We start from the raw sequence: 20,382 nt of genomic DNA, 5'->3' as shown, positions 1-20,382 counted from the left end.
TCTCTCTCTCAAACATAAATAAACATTAAAAAAATAATAATTATTATGGTGAGCCTTGGGCAAGATACTTAACTTCTGTGTGCTTCAGGGTTTTTTTTACCTATGACATGAGAATAATGGTTATAATAACAGTACATACTCATGAGGTTGATAGGATTAAATTAGTTAACTTGTGTAAACTCAGAACAGTGCCCAGCACAGGATACACCCTTTATAGGTGTCAGCCACAATGTGTTACTGTTTACTCAAACTCCATTACCAAAATGGACAATTTGTCTCCCCCTTCCCGCCACTTTTTTTTAAAAATATTTATTTATTTATTTATTTTTGAGAGAGAGAGAGAGAGAGAACACCAGCAGGGAAGGGGCAGAGAGAGAGGGGAAGAGAGAGAATCCCGAGCAGGCTCCATGCTGTCAGCGCAGAGATAGATGGGGGACTCAACCTTAAACTGTGAGATCATGACCTGAGCCAAAATCAAGCATCAGATGTTCAACCGACTGAGCCACCCCCATGAACATCCTGCTTTTAAATCTTTGGCAACTCTGAGGCGCCTGCTTGGGATTCTCTCTCTCTCTCTCTCTCTCTCTCTCTGTCTCTCTCTCTGCCCTTCCCCTGCTTGTCTTCTCTGTCTCTCTCGAAAATAAATAAATAAACTTGAAAAAAAAAATACACTTAAACCTTTGGCAACTCCATGGCAGCAAGCATCTCTGAAGGCCTGGAATCATCAGAGGAAGGGATACTGCAGTGAGAAAGAGGCACCCAGTGAGACTGGGATGGTTGGGGAGGCCAGACTGTGCGGGCCTCGGTGGCCAAGGGTTGGAGTCTCAGTACAATTAGCAACGGGGAGTCGTTGAAGAGTGTTGAGCAGGGAAGTCACTGGGCTGGATTTGCATCCTGAAAAGCTCAACCTAGGTGCGGGCATGCTGCTGGGCAGGGCCTTCTGGCCTATGGGGTTTCTCTAGCTCCCCGCTGCACCTGACTCAATCTAGCCAGACCTCATTCCTGGAACCCATTCCCCAAATCAACCCCCTTCCCCTAGTACGTGGGCAGTTGGCCAAACCCACTTCCTGAACATCTTCCTCAGACCCCACCCAGTCTCCATGGGACAATCCTCACTGACTGCTTTCTGAGCATCAAGCTTTGCTCGCTCCTGAGGTTTACCGATGACCTCAGATGGAGAGGTCGGTTTGTGACGGGAGGAGTGGCACACTCACGTTCTCCTAGCAGGCAGTGGCGGGGAGGAAGGCAGGGCAGGGCAGGTGAAAGGAGATTTGCAGTTTTATGGCAGGAACTAGAGGGCATTCCCTTCCGGTGGCTTCTGCTTTCTCTGAGATCCAACGAGGGACTGGATGGCCATGGAGGTGAGAAGTGGTCCTTGCAGACAGCAGGAGAGTGACCACACTAGAGAAGCAGGAGAGGGTTGCAGGGCAAGTTGAAGGCCTTGCTCTGGCTGGGGATAAAGCTTCCTGCCCTCTTGGGTGCTTTTCTTCGGGAGTGTCCTATTAGCTGCCCTGGTGCAGGAAGGGAGAGAGCAGGTGGCTAGATTCCCTCAGAGATGGGATATTTTTAGGTCATTGGAATAGAAGGACAGCGGGACAAGGAAGAAGAACGTGTGTCTGAGAATAATTATCAAGGAGGACCCTAGATTTGAAATTAGCAAAGGAGAGAATAAAGTTGGATGGATGACAGGGTGTGAAGGGGACAGGGGAGGGACCGGAGCTCCAGATGCGGTTAGAAACCTGTTGCATGGTGGCTCTTGACTAGGAAAGCCTAGTCCTAGAGAGGACAGGAGTGTGACTGGAGAGGGGTACTTTAGACTCTGCCCTGGCATGTGATTTGAGACTTTGGCTTTGGGTCTTCCTGACGATCATAATACCAGTAAAGACTTTCCATTTATATGCAACTACTTTTTTCCAGATACTGCAGTAAGTGCTATATAATGATCTATCATCCTTGAACCAGTTCTGAAAGGGAGGAATTATGATCCCCATTTTATAGATGAGCAAAGTAAGTTTCACTACTCCGAAGGACTTACAGCCCACCAGCAGTTAGCAAGGGGCAGAAATCCAAAGCTACCTCAAGTGTGTCTACATCCCAACAGGCCAAGAACTCATTAATCACAGGCCCCGCTGCTCATGAAGTATGGAAATACACACAGAAAAAAATATGCCTCTAATTCTCATCGCGGTGGAGAGATTTGGCTTCTTTTTCCCATCACACTCTCAGTCACCCATATTCATGTAAAGTCATGTGGCTGGACTTGAGTGCCCAGCTGTGGCCTCTCAGGACAACATAGAAGAGGAAGGTCTGCTTCAAGTGAGAGAGCAACAGGGAACTTTCCCTCACCACCACCCCACGTACAATTGCTTCCGGATAATTAATACTCTAAGCAGAGTAATCCTTACAAATTAAGCAAGCAAGTGCATCTTCTGTGCAGATGGTCTTGGAAGCTCAGTACTTAGGAGGCTGCAGATTCTCGAGAAAGACATGCACTGAGGCTAAGAGGAGTTTATTTGTCCTGAACTGGGCAGGAGGGAGCCATAGAAGGTTTCTGAGAGGAGGGTGATAACTGTGTATTTTTTGATTGCCTGGTCTATACCCCGAAAGGGAGTTGGTTCGCAGAAAACTGGAGGTGGACGATTAGGGAACGTTCGCCACTCGATGCAATGGCTGTGTATGGGAAGGGGAGTCTGCGGGTACAGAGTGGGGTCCCGGGCAGGCCCCCACTCGTCTTCATCCCCACTTGGGACAGGCAGCGGCTCCATCGACGCGGATGAGCTGCGCACCGTGCTGCAATCGTGCATGCGCGAGAGCGCCATCTCGCTGCCAGACGAGAAGCTGGACCAGCTGACGCTGGCGCTCTTCGAGTCGGCTGACAAGGACAACAACGGCGCCATCACCTTCGACGAGCTCCGGAACGAGCTGCAGCGCTTCCCCGGGGTCATGGAAAACCTGACCATCAGGTGCGGCCCTGTCTCCAGCGTGGGCCCTGCCCGCGTAGGGGTTACCCTTCAGGTGCGCAGAGACGCCGGAGGCCCGGGGGATCCCTCAGCTCCGCCCCCAGCCCGGCCAGCCCGGCTCAATCCTGCTCCAGCCCCGCCCTAGGCCCACCCCAGCCCCGCCCCCCCACGCCCTACCCTACCTAGGCCCGCCCCATCAGTGGCCCGCTCCAGCCCCGCCCCGCCACGCCCTACCCTGCCTAGGCCCGCCCCACCGGTGGCCCGCTCTAGCCCCGCCCAGCCCCGTTCCAGCCCCTCCCTAGCCCCGCCCAGTCCCGTCCCACCGGTGACCCCCCCCTTCAGCCACGCCACGCCACGCCCTACCCTGCCTAGGCCCGCCCCACCGGTAGCCCGCTCTGGCCCCGTCCAGCCCCGCCCAACCCCACTCCCGCCGCTCCCTAGCCCCGCTCCGGCCCCGCCACGCCACGCCCGACCCCGCCCAGACCCGTCCTACCGGTGACGCGCTCCAGCCCCGCCCAGGCCCAGCCCCACCACGCCCTACCCCGCCCAGGCCCGTCCCACCGGTGACCAGCTCCAGCCCCGCCCAGCCCCGCTCCACCCCAATCCAGCCCAGCCTGCCTAGGCCCGCCCCACCCGTGGCCCTCTCCAGTCCTGCCCGTCCCCGCCCCCGCCCCGCCCCAGGCCGGTCCTTCCCAGCCCAGTCCCAGCCCCACCATGCTCCAGTCCCACCTCGCCGCACCCTGCCCAGCCCCACCGCTCCACACCCTACCTAGTCCCAGCCCGCCCCACCCTCGCCCAATCCCGCCCAGCTGCATTCTGCCTAGTCCCTCCAAGTCCGGCCTTTGCCCTCTTTTTCATAGGGGACAAAGGTCTTGTACTGCGGGGCAGCTATGGTCTTGCCCCCGTTTTCTACAGTGTCTTTTCAGAATCAACCTCACAGTATTAAGCACCTACTGTGGGCTGGGCATTTATACAAATATACCAGTGCATTTTATAGCAACGCCCCAAAGGAAGTTAGTTACCTCACCTGAAGTAACTTACCTGGGGTCACACAAATAATTAGCAAAGGCAGTCATTTATTCAGCTTGATGGAGCAGGCACCGTTAATTTATATGTAATTGATACCAATAAACAAATGCATAAACTAGGGAAGTACTAAATTGGTAAGGGCTGCGGAGGAAATAAAATAGACGTGGTGTAACAACACACCAAGTTTGATTCCGAGGTCTGAAAAGTGCCGGTTTTGTAATTCATTCTTTTCGTGTATTAACTTACTTGTGGGTTATTCACCACAACACGTCTCAGATTCTTCCATCCTTTTCGATTGCCTTCCCCCACCCCCCCCCACCCCCCACCCCCAATTGGCAAGTAAGGGAGGTATTGAAAATAGCCATGGTGGATGAGGCATCGGACAGATGGGAGTTCCATCTCGGCTTCACCTAACTGTGTGACTGTGAGCAAGTCGCTTGACCTCTCTGTTTCCTGGTGTCAAGGGAAGCCGGCCCACTTGCCACGAGGCTCCAGAGACTTGGTCGGTTACAAGGGTCGGGGGGTGGGGGGGGGGTCTCTAGGTTCCGACTTCGGTGGTGCCCGCCGCAGCCCGCCTGGCCGAGTCCCCCTGAGCCGAGCCCCTTTCCCACAGCGCCGCCCACTGGCTGACGCCCCCTGCCGCCCGGCCGCGCAGTCGCCGTCCTCGCCCTCTGACCTCCGCCTACTGGCACAACCACCGCAGCCACCTGCTCTGCCTGGCCGCCTACGCGGGCCTCCACGTGCTGCTCTTCACTCTGGCGGCCTGCGCGCACCGGGCCCTGGGCGCCAGCGTCATGGTGGCCAAGGGCTGCGGCCAGTGCCTCAACTTTGACTGCAGCTTCATCGTGGTAACACTCCGCCGTCCCAGGGCAGGGAAGCGGGCGGGAGGACTGATGATGTAGGTTCCTCATAGACCGACAGGTGGACACCTGGGGTGCCTCAGGGCAGGATGGCAGGTCAGCTGGGGCAATACGCGGTGGACATGAGGCCCAGAGAGGGGCAGTGGCTTGTCCATAGTCACGCAGCACGTAAAGCACAGCTGGCGTTTTTATTTTATTTAAAAAAAAATTTTTTTTTTAAGTTTGTTCTCGAGAGGGAGAGAGAGAGAGCGTGAGCGGGGTAGGGGACAGAGAGAGATGGAGACGCAGAATCCGAAGCAGGCTCTAGGCTCTGAGCTGTCAGCCCAGAGACTGACACGCTAAGGGAGGGGGCGGGGGGCAAACTCACAAACCGGCTGAGCCACCCAGGTGCCCAACACAGCTGGCATTTTTGTGCACTTACTTACTCTGTACAGTCACCGGGCTAAGCACTTTCCGTTTGATGTTCACAACAGCCTTATGGTGGACCCTGGAGGAGGTGGGGCTGGCTCTTGTGCAGGGCTCCTAGCAGAGAGCACGCTGTAAGAGCCCTTGAATGCCAGGCTAACGAGTCAGAATATGATACTCTGGGCCAGGGAGTGAGGTCTCCAAGTGGTTTCGATTCTGCTCCTACAATTAAAACAAAAATCCCTTCCAATAACCCAATTCATGCTCATTTACTTGTAATTATGTGCATGCCCTATTATCATTAGCTATTAGACTTCCGGCACACTATGTGGCAAGAGTTATCCTTAATGATCAGGGACGTATAGCTTTAGTTCAAATACTCTTCTTGATAATATCAGTTTCTTATGTGGGTTTTTTTTTTTAATGTTTATTTTGAGAGAGAGAGAGAGTGTGAGCAGGGGAGGGGCAGAAAGAGAGGAAGAGAGAGAATCCCCAGCAGGCTCCATGCTGCCAGTGCAGAGCCCGACTCGGCACTCGAACCCACCAACTGAACAGTTGAGCTCATGACCTGAGGTGAAATCAAGAGTCGGATGCTCAACCGACTGAGCCACCCAGGTGCCCCGTGGGTTTTATTTTTATCCTCAGAACTGGCTATGTGTGGGAGTTGGAGACCCATGACTTATCTTCTTGGTCACTTGCTCTTGCATTATTAACATTGCTTTCAATCAGCACTTTCTCTGCAGGGAATCTTTTTTAAGCTACTTGTCCTTTCTGTGAGAGGTACTTTAGCTTTGTTAGAATCAGACAATGTAATCTACAAGTCCACATATCTGGGCACACGTACATTGAAAGCAAATGAGCAAGGAGGGAGCCCTTGTCAAAAGCCCCTTGGAAAAGCCAGTCTTTCTCCTCCAGGACACCTTGAGAACTAGACATAACATGTGCCTGTCTGACGTAAAGACTAAATGAGGGCACCATGTCAACACAGATATCAAATATTACCAAAAAGCTTATGTACTCCTCCTGTGTTTAGATCAAAGTAATACCAGCAGTCATTCTGCAACATTTTCTGTTCCTGCCCCACCTCTGGAGACGCTGCTTTGGACACCCCAGCTGTGGACCTAGGGGGCAGTGAAGGCTTGGGGACAGGGGAGATGGGGAAGCGGCCGGTGCAGGAAACACAGCTCAGAAAGAGGATGGGAGGTGGCTGCCGGGGAAAAGAGAACGGGGCCGAGAGAGAGAGAGAGAGAGAGAGAGAGAGAGAGAGAGAGCGCGCGCGCGCCAGCCAGAGAGAGCCAGCTGAGGCTCTCCGCCACTTTGCCCGGCCAGGTGCTGATGCTCAGACGCTGCCTCACTTGGCTGCGGGCCACGTGGCTGGCTCAGGTCCTGCCGCTGGACCAGAACATCCAGTTCCACCAGCTCATGGGCTGGGTGGTGGTTGGGCTCTCCCTTGTGCACACCGTGGCCCACGTTGGGAACTTCGGTGAGTCGCCTGGGGGCCGGGAGCCCGGTGGGCCTCCCACAAACCACTCATTATCAGCCCTGTGTGCCCTGCATGCCCGGTGGGTGGAGAAGGGGTCTCTGCCTGGGTGGGTGCCTGATGGGGAAGGGAGGGGACCCCAAGGGAAAAGTGGAGAGGGAACAGCTTGTCTTGTGCTTGTCTCCAGCGCTCCAGGCTCAGTCCGGGGCCAGCCCCTTCCGGTTTTGGGAATTGCTGCTCACCACGAGGCCCGGCATTGGCTGGGTCCGTGGCTCCGCCTCCCCGACCGGAGTGGCGCTGCTGCTGTTGCTGCTCCTTATGTTTGCCTGCTCCAGCTCCTGCATCCGAAGGAGCGGCCGCTTTGAGGTGCCAGGCCCTTGCCCCTTTGCTCTCCCAGGCTGGCCTCCCAACTTCGTTTCATGCCGTGTCCCCTCTCACTTACTCCAGAGCCCAGGAAGTGCCCAGGCTGCTCCGCATGTTATGTGCCCGCGACTTGGGTTCTTCCCCTGGGCTGCAGTTCATGTCTGCAAAGCGAAAAATGTTTTGCTCTGGAAGATTCTGCCTGTTGGCTGGCATGCCCCCTGCCCTAATGGGATTGAGCTAGGAAGGGGAAGGGACACAGGCTCACTCAGCTTCCCCATCTATAAAATGGCCCTATAATTCTCTACCTATGAATTTATGTTAGGAATTAAATGGGATACTATATGTGAAGCCGCTAAGTATACACCTGGCACGTCGATGCTCCAACAGAGGAGCGTTAGTTCTGCGCAGGAGGTCACAGATTTGGTTTGGAGCCCAAAACCAAACCACGTCAGGTAGACAGAGAGAGCACCAGCAGCAATCCTTTGAAGTCGGAATCCGTATCTTCGCTTGACCCACAAGGAATCCGATGCTCAGACAAGTAATTTCCTAGCCCACGCTCCCACAGCCAGTAGTAGAGGAGGCATTCCAGCTCGGTGCTCTGCTCTTTTCTTCTCCATGCTCAGGAAATGGCTGTCTTCACGTCCCCCTGAGAAAGGGTCAATGTGATGGGGACCGTGATGCTCATGAGCCCTTTGGGGGCACTCTACTCTGCCCAGAACATCCCCAGGCAGAGGTTTCGGATGTTTGGTGTGAGCTCCAGGAACCCTTATACAATCCTTGGGCCAAGGGCCCAGAATAAATAAGCCCCAAAGCTTCCCAGCCCCAGCCCCTGTCCCCAGGAGAGCAGTGCATGACCAAGGCTCTGGGGGCTTCCCTGTTCCACCCCCAGGACTTGAGCTCTGGAAGCTTACTGCCCCCTCCCTCCTCACCCTCGCAGGTGTTCTATTGGACTCATCTGTCCTACCTCCCCATGTGGATCCTGCTCATTGTGCACGGGCCCAGCTTCTGGAAGTGGCTGCTGGTCCCTGGCATCTTGTTCTTCCTGGAGAAGGCCATCGGGCTAGCAGTGTCCCGCATGGCAGCCCTGTGCATCGTGGAAGTCAATCTCCTTCCCTCCAAGGTGTGAAGGGGGCCTGAGGTGCCTAGGGGCGTTGCGGATGGTAGGGCGCAGCAGCCGGGTACCCTGCTAGACCCGCAAGGAAGCAGGGAATAGCGTAGCTATGGCCCCTGCACAGCAGAGGAGACAAGCAAAGTGTGGGATCTGGTCTAGCCTTCAGGAGGGACATTTTAGGAAGCGGCATGACAGGTAGGCAGGATACCATGAAAGATCAGTCTTAAGAGCCTGCAAACTGCCAGGCCCTGTGCCAGGTCACGGAGACAGCTCGGGCACTGTCCTGCTTTGCCCTTTAGTTACAGTGCAGGGCTGTATGGGTGAGAGCAGAGTGTCAGGAGGTAGGAAACTATCTTTGAGAGGTCAGAGAAAGCTTCAGAATGCGGAAGGAGATGCCCCATCGGGATTTTGAGAGATGAGCAGGAGTTTGTTGCGTAGACAAGATAAGGAAGGGTACTCCTGGGAGAAGGAACAGGCTGAGCAAAGGCACTGGGTTGTGGTAGGGGTGCTGTCCTTGGGGACTATGGGTAATTTAGCACAGCTACAGCCAAGGTGCCAGGGAGAGGGGTAGGCGGGGCCTGGTGGAACGCCTGATCAGGGGGAGGGGGGTGGGGGTAGTAAGCCAGTTTATTTTCCAGCTAGATTTCTGCAGTGGCTCTGTGGAAGACGGTCCAGTGAGGACCATTTGGGGGCTGTTGCACAAGATGCAGACGAGAGCTCATGAGGGCCTTGACCCTAAACAGGGGCAGTGGCTGTGGGATGAGAAAGGGGTGGCATATCACAGAAAGACTCAAGAGGTAACTGGCTGCATTTGGGGGTGGGGAGAGGAAGGAGCCTAGGACATCTCCTGGGTGTCTGAGTGACTGGGCCATTTATGGAGAAAGGGAAGGCAGTTCTGGGTGGCTCAGCTCTGGACAGCCTCCGCCGTGATTAGCTGCGGATCCCGTGGTTTCCTAGCTGGTGGCCTTGAGCAAACTCCTTAACCATTCTGAGCCTTCGCGTCTCATCTGTAAAGCGGAGAAAGAATGGCATCCGTCTCAGAGAACTGCCGTGAGGACCAGAGATGACACTTCTAAGTGCCTCGCACGGCTCTGGCACGCTGTGGGTGCCCAATAAACAGAAGCTGTTGTCCAGGGGGATATTGTTCTCCTGGGGGAGATGCCCATTAGTGGTTGGATGCCAGCCAAATACTACAGCAGTTGCAAGAAACGGGCTACAGCAGTCAGGGGGCTTCACCGAGAAAGGCCACTGCCAGCAGTGTTCACCCCATAAGAAGTGGGATCAAACCAGGATCAAACCCTACTGTCCCTTTCTCTGATCATCACCTACCGCCTGGCTGGCAGAGGTGCCGCAGGCCAAGCCCCACTCACAGGCCGGAGGGTCTCACGTCCAGGGCTGGCCTGGTGTGTGACGGAGGAGGATGACCTAGCCTCTGCCCTCTCGCCCGGAGGCCCCTGGGCCTGCTCGGATGACCCCAATCTTCCTCTCTTCCCAGGTCACCCATCTGCTCATCAAGCGGCCCCCTCTGTTCCACTATAGGCCGGGCGACTACCTGTATCTGAACGTCCCCACCATTGCGCGTTACGAGTGGCACCCGTTCACCATCAGCAGCGCGCCGGAGCAGAAAGGTACGCCAGCCCCGCTGCTCGCTCGGCAGGCATTTACCGAGTTCTGCCTGGTGCCAAGCGCGGGCTGGGAACTGGGAACCCGGACGTGAGCAAGGCCAGGGCCACAAAGTCGACCTCCAAAAGCTCCAGGAAGCTTACTAGACAGAGAAGGAGATGAGGGAGGAGACAGAGCAAAAGACGTAAGGAACAGCATGGAAAGCTGGGAACACAGGACAATTTAATGTAGTCGGCGCTACATCGGGGGTGGGGCGGGGAGGGAAGAAGGGAAGGACAGGGCGGGGAGGCAGGAGAGAGGGTCAGAGAAGAGGTGAAAGGCAGACAAGGTGGCTGGCAAAGCTGGCTAGAGCCTGGGTGGGGCCGAGGGGGACTCTGAATGGGGACGGTTGGTGCCAGCACTTGGGAGCCCGCAGGGGTCTGAGGCAGAGGAGGAGTGAACTCAGAGGAGCCAGGGAGTTCTCAAGGGCGCTGTGGCGGGAAGCCAGGCTTCCCCCATCTCTGTGGAGCCCCGAGGCAGCAGAATCCCTCCAATCCTTCTTCCCCATCCCTGGACCACTCCCATCTCTCTCTGGGTCACCAGCACACCCGTGGAACTGCTCAGCTGACCCTCCCTTCACCCAGTGGACCTCTGGCCTCCACCCATGTACGTGCCGTCCTTCTGGTCCTGGACTGTTGTTGAGCCGGCACCCAGACCTGTGCCCTCTTCCTAGGCCAGAGATCGGCCTTTCCACCTTAAGTGGTAATTCTGGCAGCGAATGCCTTGCCTGACCCTTGCTCGGCTTCATGAGGGATGAAGGGTCCTGGTTGCCTGTTTCCTCTGACCCATCCCTATTAAAAACTTTAGTTCCATTTAGGATGCCTCCCAGCGCCGGCCCAACAGGACCCGTGGCCCAGCCCCCACAGTTCAGACCCAAGGCAAGGGTTCCTCATGTGAGGCTACGTACCACCTGCCCCGGAGTCACCTGAGTGGTGGCTTGGACGTACAACGGGGCAAAGGTGGGGGCGGAGGCAGGAGGGGGAAGGTTCTCTTCTTCCTATTTTTCTTTCCTGTTCTGTTTCTCCAAAAGAGATCTGCTCTCAGAAAATTCAAACCGTATAGGAATATGCACAGAAGAAAATTAAAATCCCTCAAACAATGCCATCCAGAGAAAGCCCTTGTCAGTCTTCTGGTGAACAGTCTTCCAGATCTGTCTTTATATACCCACGTGGTTCTATAGATGTGGAGATGGTTTTGCCTACACGGGGTCACATTCTTCACACTGTTTTGCAGCCCGCCTTTTCCCTGTGAGCAGTATGTCATAAAAGTCTTTGCATGTCAGTTCTTTAAAAAAAAAAAAAAAAAAAAAAAAACTTTCCAAGGGGCGCCTGGGTGGGCCAGTCGGTTGAGTGTCCGGTTTCAGCTCAGGTCATGATCTCACGGTTCATGAGTTCAAGCCCTGCCTCGGGCTCTGGGCTGACAGCTCTGAGCCTGGAGCCTGCTTCGGATTCTGTGTCTCCCTCTCTCTCTACCTCTCCCTGGCTTGTGCTGTGTTTCTCTCTCTCTCAAAAATGAATAAACGTTAAAAAAATTTTCTAATAAATAAATAACCATTTTTAAAAATACGAAAAAAATAAATAACTTCCCTTTGCATGGCTGCATAGTATTCCAGTATAGTGATACCAATTTTGATTAAAATGACCACATACACTAGATGGATGTGCCATTGACTTGGCCGATTCTCTAATGGGGTTTCTTCAGGGCGTTTGCTTGGAACCTGCCTGTCTCTCAGGCCCTGAGCCTCCTGTGGTGGGCTGAGTGAGTCCGTATGAGGGCTGGTACATACTCCGAGTTGGTTTACAGAGCTGGCTCACAGAAATCAGGAGTGGACTCAGGTCGGCAGTAGTAACTGATTGCATTCTCCCAGCGTTTAGGGAGGCCCCCCCCCCAACATGCACACACTGTGTGGGGCGCCTCAGAGTGTGTTGTGTAAACAAGGCACAGCCCAGCCCCCCTGGCACTTGTAGGGTCAAGGGAGAGGAAGCCTTGGAGAATTAACTGAACCTTAGCATCTTCTTCGATTGTGAATGCCCACAGCCAGCCACTGAAGCATTAACAATACCTGTGAGTCTTTCAAAATAAAAATCACAAGATTCTTTGAGATCACATTGTCATGGTTGCCGGCACCTCGGGGTGTCCTTTATGCTCATCAACGACTTCAGGTTTCAGTGGCCACGCAATTCTGGCGGGACCTCATAGTTTCCTGTGTTGGCAAAGAAGCAGACGTATTCTTCAATCACACATTGTGTGGGGGGGGGGTGCTTGTTTTTTGTGTTTTGGTTTTTTTTGCAAACAAATACATGCTGTTTCATTTGTGATTTCCATGTGTGTGACTTTGTGTATTTAAAAAACCCTGCTCTGAGAAGGAGTCTCTCTGTTGTATTCACAGGACTGCCAAGAGAGTCCATGGTTTAAAATGTTTTTTAAGTTTATTTCTTTATTTTGAGAGAGACAGAGAAAGTGCAAGCAAGAGAGAGAGGGAGAGAGAGAGAGAATCCCAAGCAGTCTCTGCAGGGTCAGCACAGAGCCCGATGTGGGGCTCAAACTCATGAACAGTGAGATCATGACCTGAGCTGAAATCAAACCGGACGCTTAACCCACTGAGCCACCCAGGCGCCCCCATGGTTTAAAGAAATTGTTTAAAGGGTAAGAATGCCTGAGCAGGAGATCTCTCGGGGTGGGGGGCTCCTTGTTCAAATGTTGTGGATTCTCTCTGGTACCCTTCAGCAGAGGGGTGGCCACCCACACCACCTTTCTGCCGGTCACCCCTCAGCAGAGAAGCTACATCCCAGGTACTAGGCACAATGAAAGCCATTGTTCATGCCACAGACTGAACACCTACTGTGTGCAGAGCCGTTGACAAGCACCTGGTTGAATGTGGGAGGGAGTGGTCGCCACCTTGGTGAGACCCTGGCCTGATCAAGGAGGCAGGAGCTTCTAGCGTGCTCAGGGCCACTCTGACCCTGGTCTTGGCAAAGCAGACGGCTTAAGTTGACTTCATGGAGGAAGACTACAATATCTGCACCAGAGAGATGAGATTTCCAAGTCCCAGGGCTGGGACTGCTAGTTTGGGCCCTCGGAAGGACATTCAGTCTGGAGCTTGAGCAGTAGATGCCCAGCCCCAGTCCCTCAGGTGAGATGGGCCTGCTCCCTGCTGGAGGCCGGCGCTGACCCCCTCTCCCCCTGCCCTGTCTCTTGCTCAGACACCATCTGGCTACACGTCCGGTCCCAAGGGCAGTGGACAAACAGGCTGTATGAGTCCTTCAAGACATCAGACCCTGTGGACTCCAAACGGCTGTCAAGGAGTTTGAGGATGAGAAGGAGCCAGAAGAAGCCCCAGGTAGGTTGCTTCAGGGGAGGAAGGGTCCACTGTGGAGTCAAACCCAGTGGGGACCGAGTTGCTGATGTTCTCAATGGTGAACATCAATCATTGAGCAACGGCTGTATACACTGGCTGGACGGCAGCACAGGGGGCGAGGCAACTGTGGACAGTGTGATCCAACAGCCCAACCGCCCCAGGACCTCCCGAGCCCCAAGTCCTCCGTTAGAAGCCAGGTGGACAATGGAAAGAGAGGGGAGATTGAGATCGGAAAACCCCGCCTCCACGTCCCTGCTCCAGCACCTTGTGACTGTACGGCCTTGTATGTCCCTTCGCTTACTCGAGCTTTAGCTTAGTCATCAATGGACTAACTGCAGGTGGTTCCCATCCTTGGCCTCCCTTTCTCACGTGATGCTTTTTAAGGGCCAATGATGGAATGAATGCAGGGAAAGCCCTGAGCTGACGGGACCGCACGGTCCACGTGGACCATTCACCATCAGCGTCAGCAGCATCAGCGGCAGCGCTGTTATCTTTTGAGCCCTGATGAACCCACGAAGCTGACAAGTTGCCAGTGTCTGGAACGAATACTGACTCGGGGAGGTTTTGGAGGAGGGCAGCGAGACGACAGTGAGAACGGACAAAGGAGGCTAAGGCGCCCGAACCCACACCTAGTAGGCTGTACGGCTCAGCTGGGAGACATGTTAATATGGGGAAGCCCCTGCTGAAGGTCAAAGCAAAAGCAGCCCCGGGCCTGGCTCAGCCCTGTCGTGCCCCTGTGGAATTTAAACTCTGAGGGGAGAAAAACCAGGTGGAATCCTGCCAGGCCAGATCACGAACCCCTCTAGAAAGATGCCCAGAGCAAAGCTTTGGGAGATGAAAGGGTCAGTAGAAACAAGCAGAACGTTCTCTGTTCTTAATCAGGGGAAACTTCCTGAAGGAGGAAGCTGGCTTTGAACACCAGGAGAGTCACGCACACCAGGAATCTGTGGGTAGATACGTTAAAGACTGTGTTTCTTTAGGACCTTAAGGTACCACCGCCATAGAATAGATTGGCATAATCTTTCTGGCAGGCAGTCTGGCCACATGCGTCAACATTTTAAATATGTGTACCCACAGGCCCAGCCATTCCATTTGTAGGGATTTGTCCTAAAAAGCTAATTGGGTAGCTGCACAGGAAGTACATTAATCACCTTGTTCCTTCATTCATTTAGCAAATATTTATTGAGCACAGCACCTACTGTTTTCCAAGCACTATTCTAGATGCTGGAGATAAATCCGTAAGCAACAGTGATGCAGTGCCTGCTTCCCTTCCAGAGGGAGAGGTAGACAATAAACAAACAAAATACAGACATAATGTGTCAGGTGATAATACGTGCCAGGAAGAAAAATAAATCAGGGTAAAGGGATAGAGATGAGAAAGATGTTATCTTCTATATGGTGGTTGTTAATTAACACTAATGAGAAAATGGGGATGATCAAAATTGTCCAACACTAGGGATGTAGCTAAATAAATTACTGATCACCCTTATCACAGAATAGTAAGTTCCTTAAAAAAGATTATGTAAATGTATATGCATTAGCATGGAAAGCTAGTCAAGATGTAGTGAGTGGAAAAGGCAGGTTACAAAGCAATATGTTTCATTTATGTAAAAGAGAGAGAGAGAGTAAAAGTCTGGAAGGACATAGAAAAAAGTGTTTAGAGAAGTGATTCCACTTTATTCAGGGTACTTTTTCACCTTAATCTTTATAGTTCTATAACATGTGACTCTTTAAAAACTAACATGTATTGATTTCATGATTTAAATTTTTTTAAATGTTTATTTATTTTGAGAGAGAGAGAGAAAGAGCTTGAGCAGGGGAGGGGCAGAGAGAGAGGGCAAGAGAATCCCAAGCAGGCTCCACACTGTCAGCACAGAGCCTGACGTGGGGCTCGAACTCACGAACCCACGAGATCATGACCTGAGCCGAAATCAAGAGCTGGATGCTCAACCACCTGAGCCACCCAGGCACCCTAGTTTCATGATTTAAATAATAAAGCCATTTCCACTTCGAACCCAAACAGAGTTTTCAGTGCCAGCCCGTCCGGTCCGGAGCCGCGGTGCAGGGAGCTATGGCCTCCAGCAAGGATGTGACCGTGGAGCTGACATCCTACAGGCCCAGGGGGACTCCACAGCATGGGGACCCAGGCCCGGTGCCCACAGGGACAGAGGAATCGGCTCAGGCACAGCGGAGAACCACGTCTGAGTGGGGTCTGGTAAGGCTCCGGAAGCTGGGGCTGGAGGCGGGAGAGCCGGCCTTTGTGTCCCCAGGGGTGGTGGATCCATGGGACTCAGGAGAGAGAAGTCCTTAAGGGCAGCCACATGCACGAAGCTGTGCATATTATGTGGTGCTCCTGCAGCCAGGCATGTACACACTGTCTTCCTAACTTCTGCCGTGTTCGCTCCTCACTGGGAATATTTCCTACCTGGTCTCTCTCCTCACACCCCAACATGACTTTAAACTTACTTGTATTAAAAAAAATTTTTTTTTTGTAATGTTTATTTAGTTTTGAGGGAGAGAGAGACTGAGTGCGATCAGGGGAGGGGCAGAGAGAGGGAGACACAGAATCGGAAGCAGGCTCCAGGCTCTGAGCTATCAGCACAGAGCCCGACGCGGGGCTCGCACCCACAAGTGGCGAGATCATGACCTGAGCTGAAGTAGGACGCTTAACCGACTGAGCCACGCACGTGTCCCTATAAACTTACTTGCGTTTAAAAGGACGCTGTAGGGGCGCCTGGGTGGCTCAGTCGGTTAAGCGGCCGACTTCGGCTCAGGTCATGATCTTGCGGTCCGTGAGTTCGAGCCCCGCGTCGGGCTCTGTGCTGACAGCTCGGAGCCTGGAGCCTGCTTCCGATTCTGTGTCTCCCTCTCTCTGACCCTCCCCCATTCATGCTCTGTCCTCTCTCTGTCTCAAAAATAAATAAACGTTAAAAAAAAAAATTAAAAAAAAAATAAATAAAAGGACGCTGTAGATTGCTATCTTGAATGGTAAACTAATTTCGTGTGCCATAATCAGAAGGTAACTCTCAAAGTAAAATCAAGGAGCGCCTGGGTGGCTCAGTCGGTTGAGCGTCCGACTTCATCTCAGGTATGATCTCACAGTTTGTGGGTTTGAGCCCCACATCGGGCTCTGCTGGAAGCCTGGAGCCTGCTTCGGATTCTGTGTCTCCCTCTCTCTGCCCCTTCCCCACTCACACTCTGTGTCTCTCTCAAAAAAACAAAAACATTAAGGAAAAAAAAATTTAGGAAAAAAAAAAGTAAAATCAATAAAAGCCAATCTTAATCAATTCTGGCCAGATGTTCCTGCCTGCTGACGCTCTGAGCCTGAAGCCACAGTCTGCTGCTCCTTCTCCTTCTCTCTCTCTCTCTCTCTCTCTCTCTCTCTCATGCTCTTTCTCTTTCTTGCTTTAGTACCAGAAAAAGAAAGAGGTGGGCTTGGTAAGCGTAGCACGTTAAAGATTACTAACCGTGATGTGGGCTTTCTCCTTGCAATTGGAAGGTTTAAAGACCACGGAAAGGAGAGTCGCTCTCGTCCAGGGTACCTCCTACACAAGTAGTTCAAGTCTGACACCGTGGGGGACACAGCATTCAGTGGCCCCCGGACAAAGAAGCAGCAGGCTGTAGTGTGACGGGCACTGGACGGTCAGCAGGAGACCCAGGCTCTCCCCTGAGCTTGTTCCCACTCTTAGACTGGGCTCCTTTTCTGTCAAGTGAGGGATTGCTCTGGGTAATTGTGAAGGTCACTCCTAATGCTGCCCTCCAGCAGCAGACAGAAAACTATCACAGGCCCTATAGCCTGTTTTGGGGTGGGGGGGGTGGGGGTTCTATTTCCTTCACCTTGTGGGAGGAAGTGCGCTGACCTCCCAAATCTGGTCTCTCATGCGCTCAGGCCTGGAGGAATCAGGCAGAGCAGACAGAAGAGGCCTCCTCCTTGCCCTCAGTGGCTCCCATCAGCAAGCCCAGGACAGGGTCCCAAGGGCAGAGTGGAGCCATGAGCCAGGCCAGCCACTGGCTTTTCTGCCTGGCGAAGCCGGGCAGAACTTCAAGAAGGAGCAGCTACTTTAGATGAGCTGGACTCTGGAAGATGCATAGGAATTTGCCAGCTGGGGAAGAGGAAAGGGTGTTGTTCTCAGCTGAGGGAAAAGAATGGTCAAGGCCAAGGGGTGTGTTTGGGGACGTGAAAGGTATAGTAGTGGCTGGAGATAGGGGGAGGGAGGGAGTGTTCTCCAGTCACCCCCTGGAGCTGATTTGTATTGGATCACAAGAGCCAACTGTTAGATTTTCAGGAGCTTTGAGAGCCGGTTCTTAGACACAGTCATTATGGTGGCCGCCGTGATGGCAGTGTTTCTACCAGAAATCTCCAGACGGAGTCAGGAGCGTGTTGTTGTTTTCTTTTCCTGAAGAGCCGGTTCACCGGCACACTCCATGCTCCCTGCCATGCTTGGGACAGAAAAAGCAATTCCCCTTTTGTGAAGGTGCTCAGACTGGCAGAGGCCAGGATGCCTCTGAGGATTGCCTGACCCCTCCACTCCCAGAGACCCACAACTCTCTCCTCATCGCAGGTCTCCGAGATGTCCTCTGAGAACCATCTGTTTTGCAACATCAAGGTAGGAGGCTCCAGCAGGTGGACATGACCGAGAATCCCTGCCGCAACCAGAGAATATGAAGCCTCTGCCTGCAGGGAGGGCTTGCCGTGGCCCTGGGTACCCCAGTCCCTCAAGTCCCCAGGGCCTGACTTCCCGGTATCCAGAGAAGGGGATCGAACCCCGTCCCCTTGCAGGTGCACACGGGGATGCTGGCTGGGTCCCACTCTCACCAGTTCTGCCTTCTAATATTCCAGGGCTCTCCCAGATTTGGGCTCCAGGCACTGCAGTGGGAGCCACTTAGATCTGGGCTCCAGCCCAGGAGGTGACTGCCTGCATATAAGAGGGAGATGCTGAAGCCTTGGGGTTCAGCTCTCCCCCATGCCTCCAGCCCTCCCCTCGAATGCCCTCCTGTTTGTTCACAGTGCTATATCGACGGCCCTTACGGAACCCCCACCCGCAGGATCTTTGCCTCTGAGCATGCGGTGCTCATCGGAGCAGGCATCGGCATCACCCCCTTCGCTTCCATCCTGCAGAGCATCATGTACAGGTGGGCGGGTGGGCTGCATCCCGGGACAGAGTCCAGAGACACTCTCCTCTCTCCTCTCTTCCCTCCCCCTTGCTCTTCCCTCCTCTCCTTTCACCCTTTTTTCTCTTTCCTCCCCTGCTCCCCCTCCCTCTCTCTTTTGGCTCTCATCCCTCCGCTTCCTCACAGGGTGGGCCCTGCCACCCCACCCTTTTCCCCTGCCCCCTGCACTGTTCTTTGGGGTCCTGAGAAGTCTTATACTCACCCCAAATTCAAAATCCCTCATCACCTCCCCCCAGGCACCAGAAGAGGAAGCACATCTGCCCCAGCTGCCAGCACTCCTGGATGGACAACGTCCAGGATGAGGACATGAAGCTCCACAAGGTGAGCGCCACCTCCTCCAGGCAGGCCTCTGGGCCCTGTCTCCCGGAAACCTCCCTGAACCACAGTGGGCTCTCTGCTGCAGATGAGGGGAAGGGACAGATGGCTCTCTCCCCTGCTTGGATCCACTGGGCCCTATGGTGCCTCCTGAGTGTCCAGGCCTTCTCCTGTCACTTCTGAGAGGCATTGCGGGCCCTGAAGATGGAATCCCACTAAAGACCTGGGAGCCTGAAAGTCAGGCACCTGGGATCCAGTTATATCCATGAAGTGTTTACCATTGTCTGGTGGTGGTTTTAAAAATGAAAACGTTTGCCTTTTGAAAATTCGTTATTTTCTATAGACCACTGAAAAGAGTTTCTAAAAAATAATTAACTAATGTTCTGTTGGCTTCTTCCTAAGCTTCCTATTTCAGAACCCTGCTTGCTATAAACAAATAGATCATTACAGAAAACCCCGAGCCGGCAGTCAGGAACCTGGGTCCTGATCCCACGCTGCCCTGTGACCTGGGCAAGGTTCCTACCTCTGCAAGCCTCAGTTTCCCCCTCCATTAAATGGGGGTGATAATGTGTGCCCTGCTGACCCCCAGGTGGTCATCCCGCGGTGGGGACCGCAGGTGTGAGCGTGCTGTGAGCAAGGCAGCACCAGCTCTGAGCAGAAGGGCCCCTCCCCCTAGGTGGACTTCATCTGGATCAATCGAGACCAGCGGTCTTTCGAGTGGTTTGTGAGCCTGCTGACCAAACTGGAGCTGGACCAGGCCGAGGAGACACGAGAGGGTAGGAGAAGGACGGGGCTGAGGAGCGTGGCAGCAGGGTGGCGGTTCAGGCTCAGGGTCTATTTAAGAGGGTGTCTAGATAATTCCATTTCTATGCAAAATGTGGGAGAAAGAGGATGACTTCCCCCTCCCCCCCCGACTAAAATGTAACATTTGTGAAACCAAAAAAAGAGGAGAAAAATGTATTCATAATCCCATCAGGCTATGCACACGGTCTTTAAAAAAAGGACCTCCTGGGGCACCTGGGTGGCTCAGTCCTTAAGCGTCCGACTTTGGCTCAGGTCATGATCTCATGGTTCGGGGGTTCAAGCTCAGAGCCTGGAGCCTGCTTCAGATTCTGTGTCTCCCTCTCCCTGCCCCTCCCCCACTCGCGTTCTGTCTCTCTCTCTCAAAAATAAACATTAAAAAAATATATTTAGAGAAATTTAAAAAGGACACCCTGATATATTTTCTTACATTTTTTAAAGATGTATATTTGTATGTTTGTTTGTTTATTTTGAGAAAGAGAGAGCATGAACGGGGTAGGGGCAGAGAGAGAGGGAGAGAAAGAGAATCCCAAGCAGGCTCCGCACTGTCAGTGCAAAGCCTGACATGGGGCTCAAACTGATGAACGGTGAGATCATGACCTGAGCCGAAGTCAGAAGCTTAACCGACTGAGCCACCCAGGCGCCCCATCCAACATAAATTTTTAATGTACATAATCTGCTGGTAGAGATGCACAGGTAAATAAGCATAGGCGTTGATTGAGGGTGAATGCTCATTCTTTTTCCTGACGAGGTGCTAATCAGAAAGTGTGGGGAATGGTCTGAACACCTTAACGTGTATGAATTATTTTACTGTCTGGTCCCTTCTTTTACACTTTCGTCAAAAATGAATGTTTCGAATGTCCCCC

At 53.3% G+C, this 20,382-nt stretch overlaps 1 protein-coding gene across 2 annotated transcripts in view; it reads left to right on the top strand.

Moving 5' to 3' along the window:
* Positions 1-20,382, top strand: part of NOX5 (NADPH oxidase 5) — a 35,286-nt gene that overhangs the window by 9,696 nt on the left and 5,208 nt on the right. For both annotated transcript variants that reach the window (XM_042941565.1, XM_042941566.1), the window contains 12 exons: positions 2,753-2,963; positions 4,603-4,837; positions 6,584-6,737; positions 6,922-7,100; positions 8,035-8,217; positions 9,704-9,836; positions 13,074-13,210; positions 15,252-15,443; positions 17,791-17,835; positions 18,237-18,361; positions 18,637-18,721; positions 19,392-19,491. In XM_042941565.1, coding sequence (XP_042797499.1) covers positions 2,753-2,963; positions 4,603-4,837; positions 6,584-6,737; positions 6,922-7,100; positions 8,035-8,217; positions 9,704-9,836; positions 13,074-13,210; positions 15,252-15,443; positions 17,791-17,835; positions 18,237-18,361; positions 18,637-18,721; positions 19,392-19,491 — 1,779 coding nt within the window. The remainder of the gene's footprint in view (positions 1-2,752; positions 2,964-4,602; positions 4,838-6,583; positions 6,738-6,921; positions 7,101-8,034; positions 8,218-9,703; positions 9,837-13,073; positions 13,211-15,251; positions 15,444-17,790; positions 17,836-18,236; positions 18,362-18,636; positions 18,722-19,391; positions 19,492-20,382) is intronic.

This window comes from Panthera leo, chromosome B3 (assembly GCF_018350215.1).
Source record: "Panthera leo isolate Ple1 chromosome B3, P.leo_Ple1_pat1.1, whole genome shotgun sequence".
In the NCBI taxonomy this organism is placed as follows: domain Eukaryota; kingdom Metazoa; phylum Chordata; class Mammalia; order Carnivora; family Felidae; genus Panthera; species Panthera leo.
Note: the sequence above shows the minus strand (reverse complement) of the source record. Positions and strands in the feature narration are given on the sequence as shown.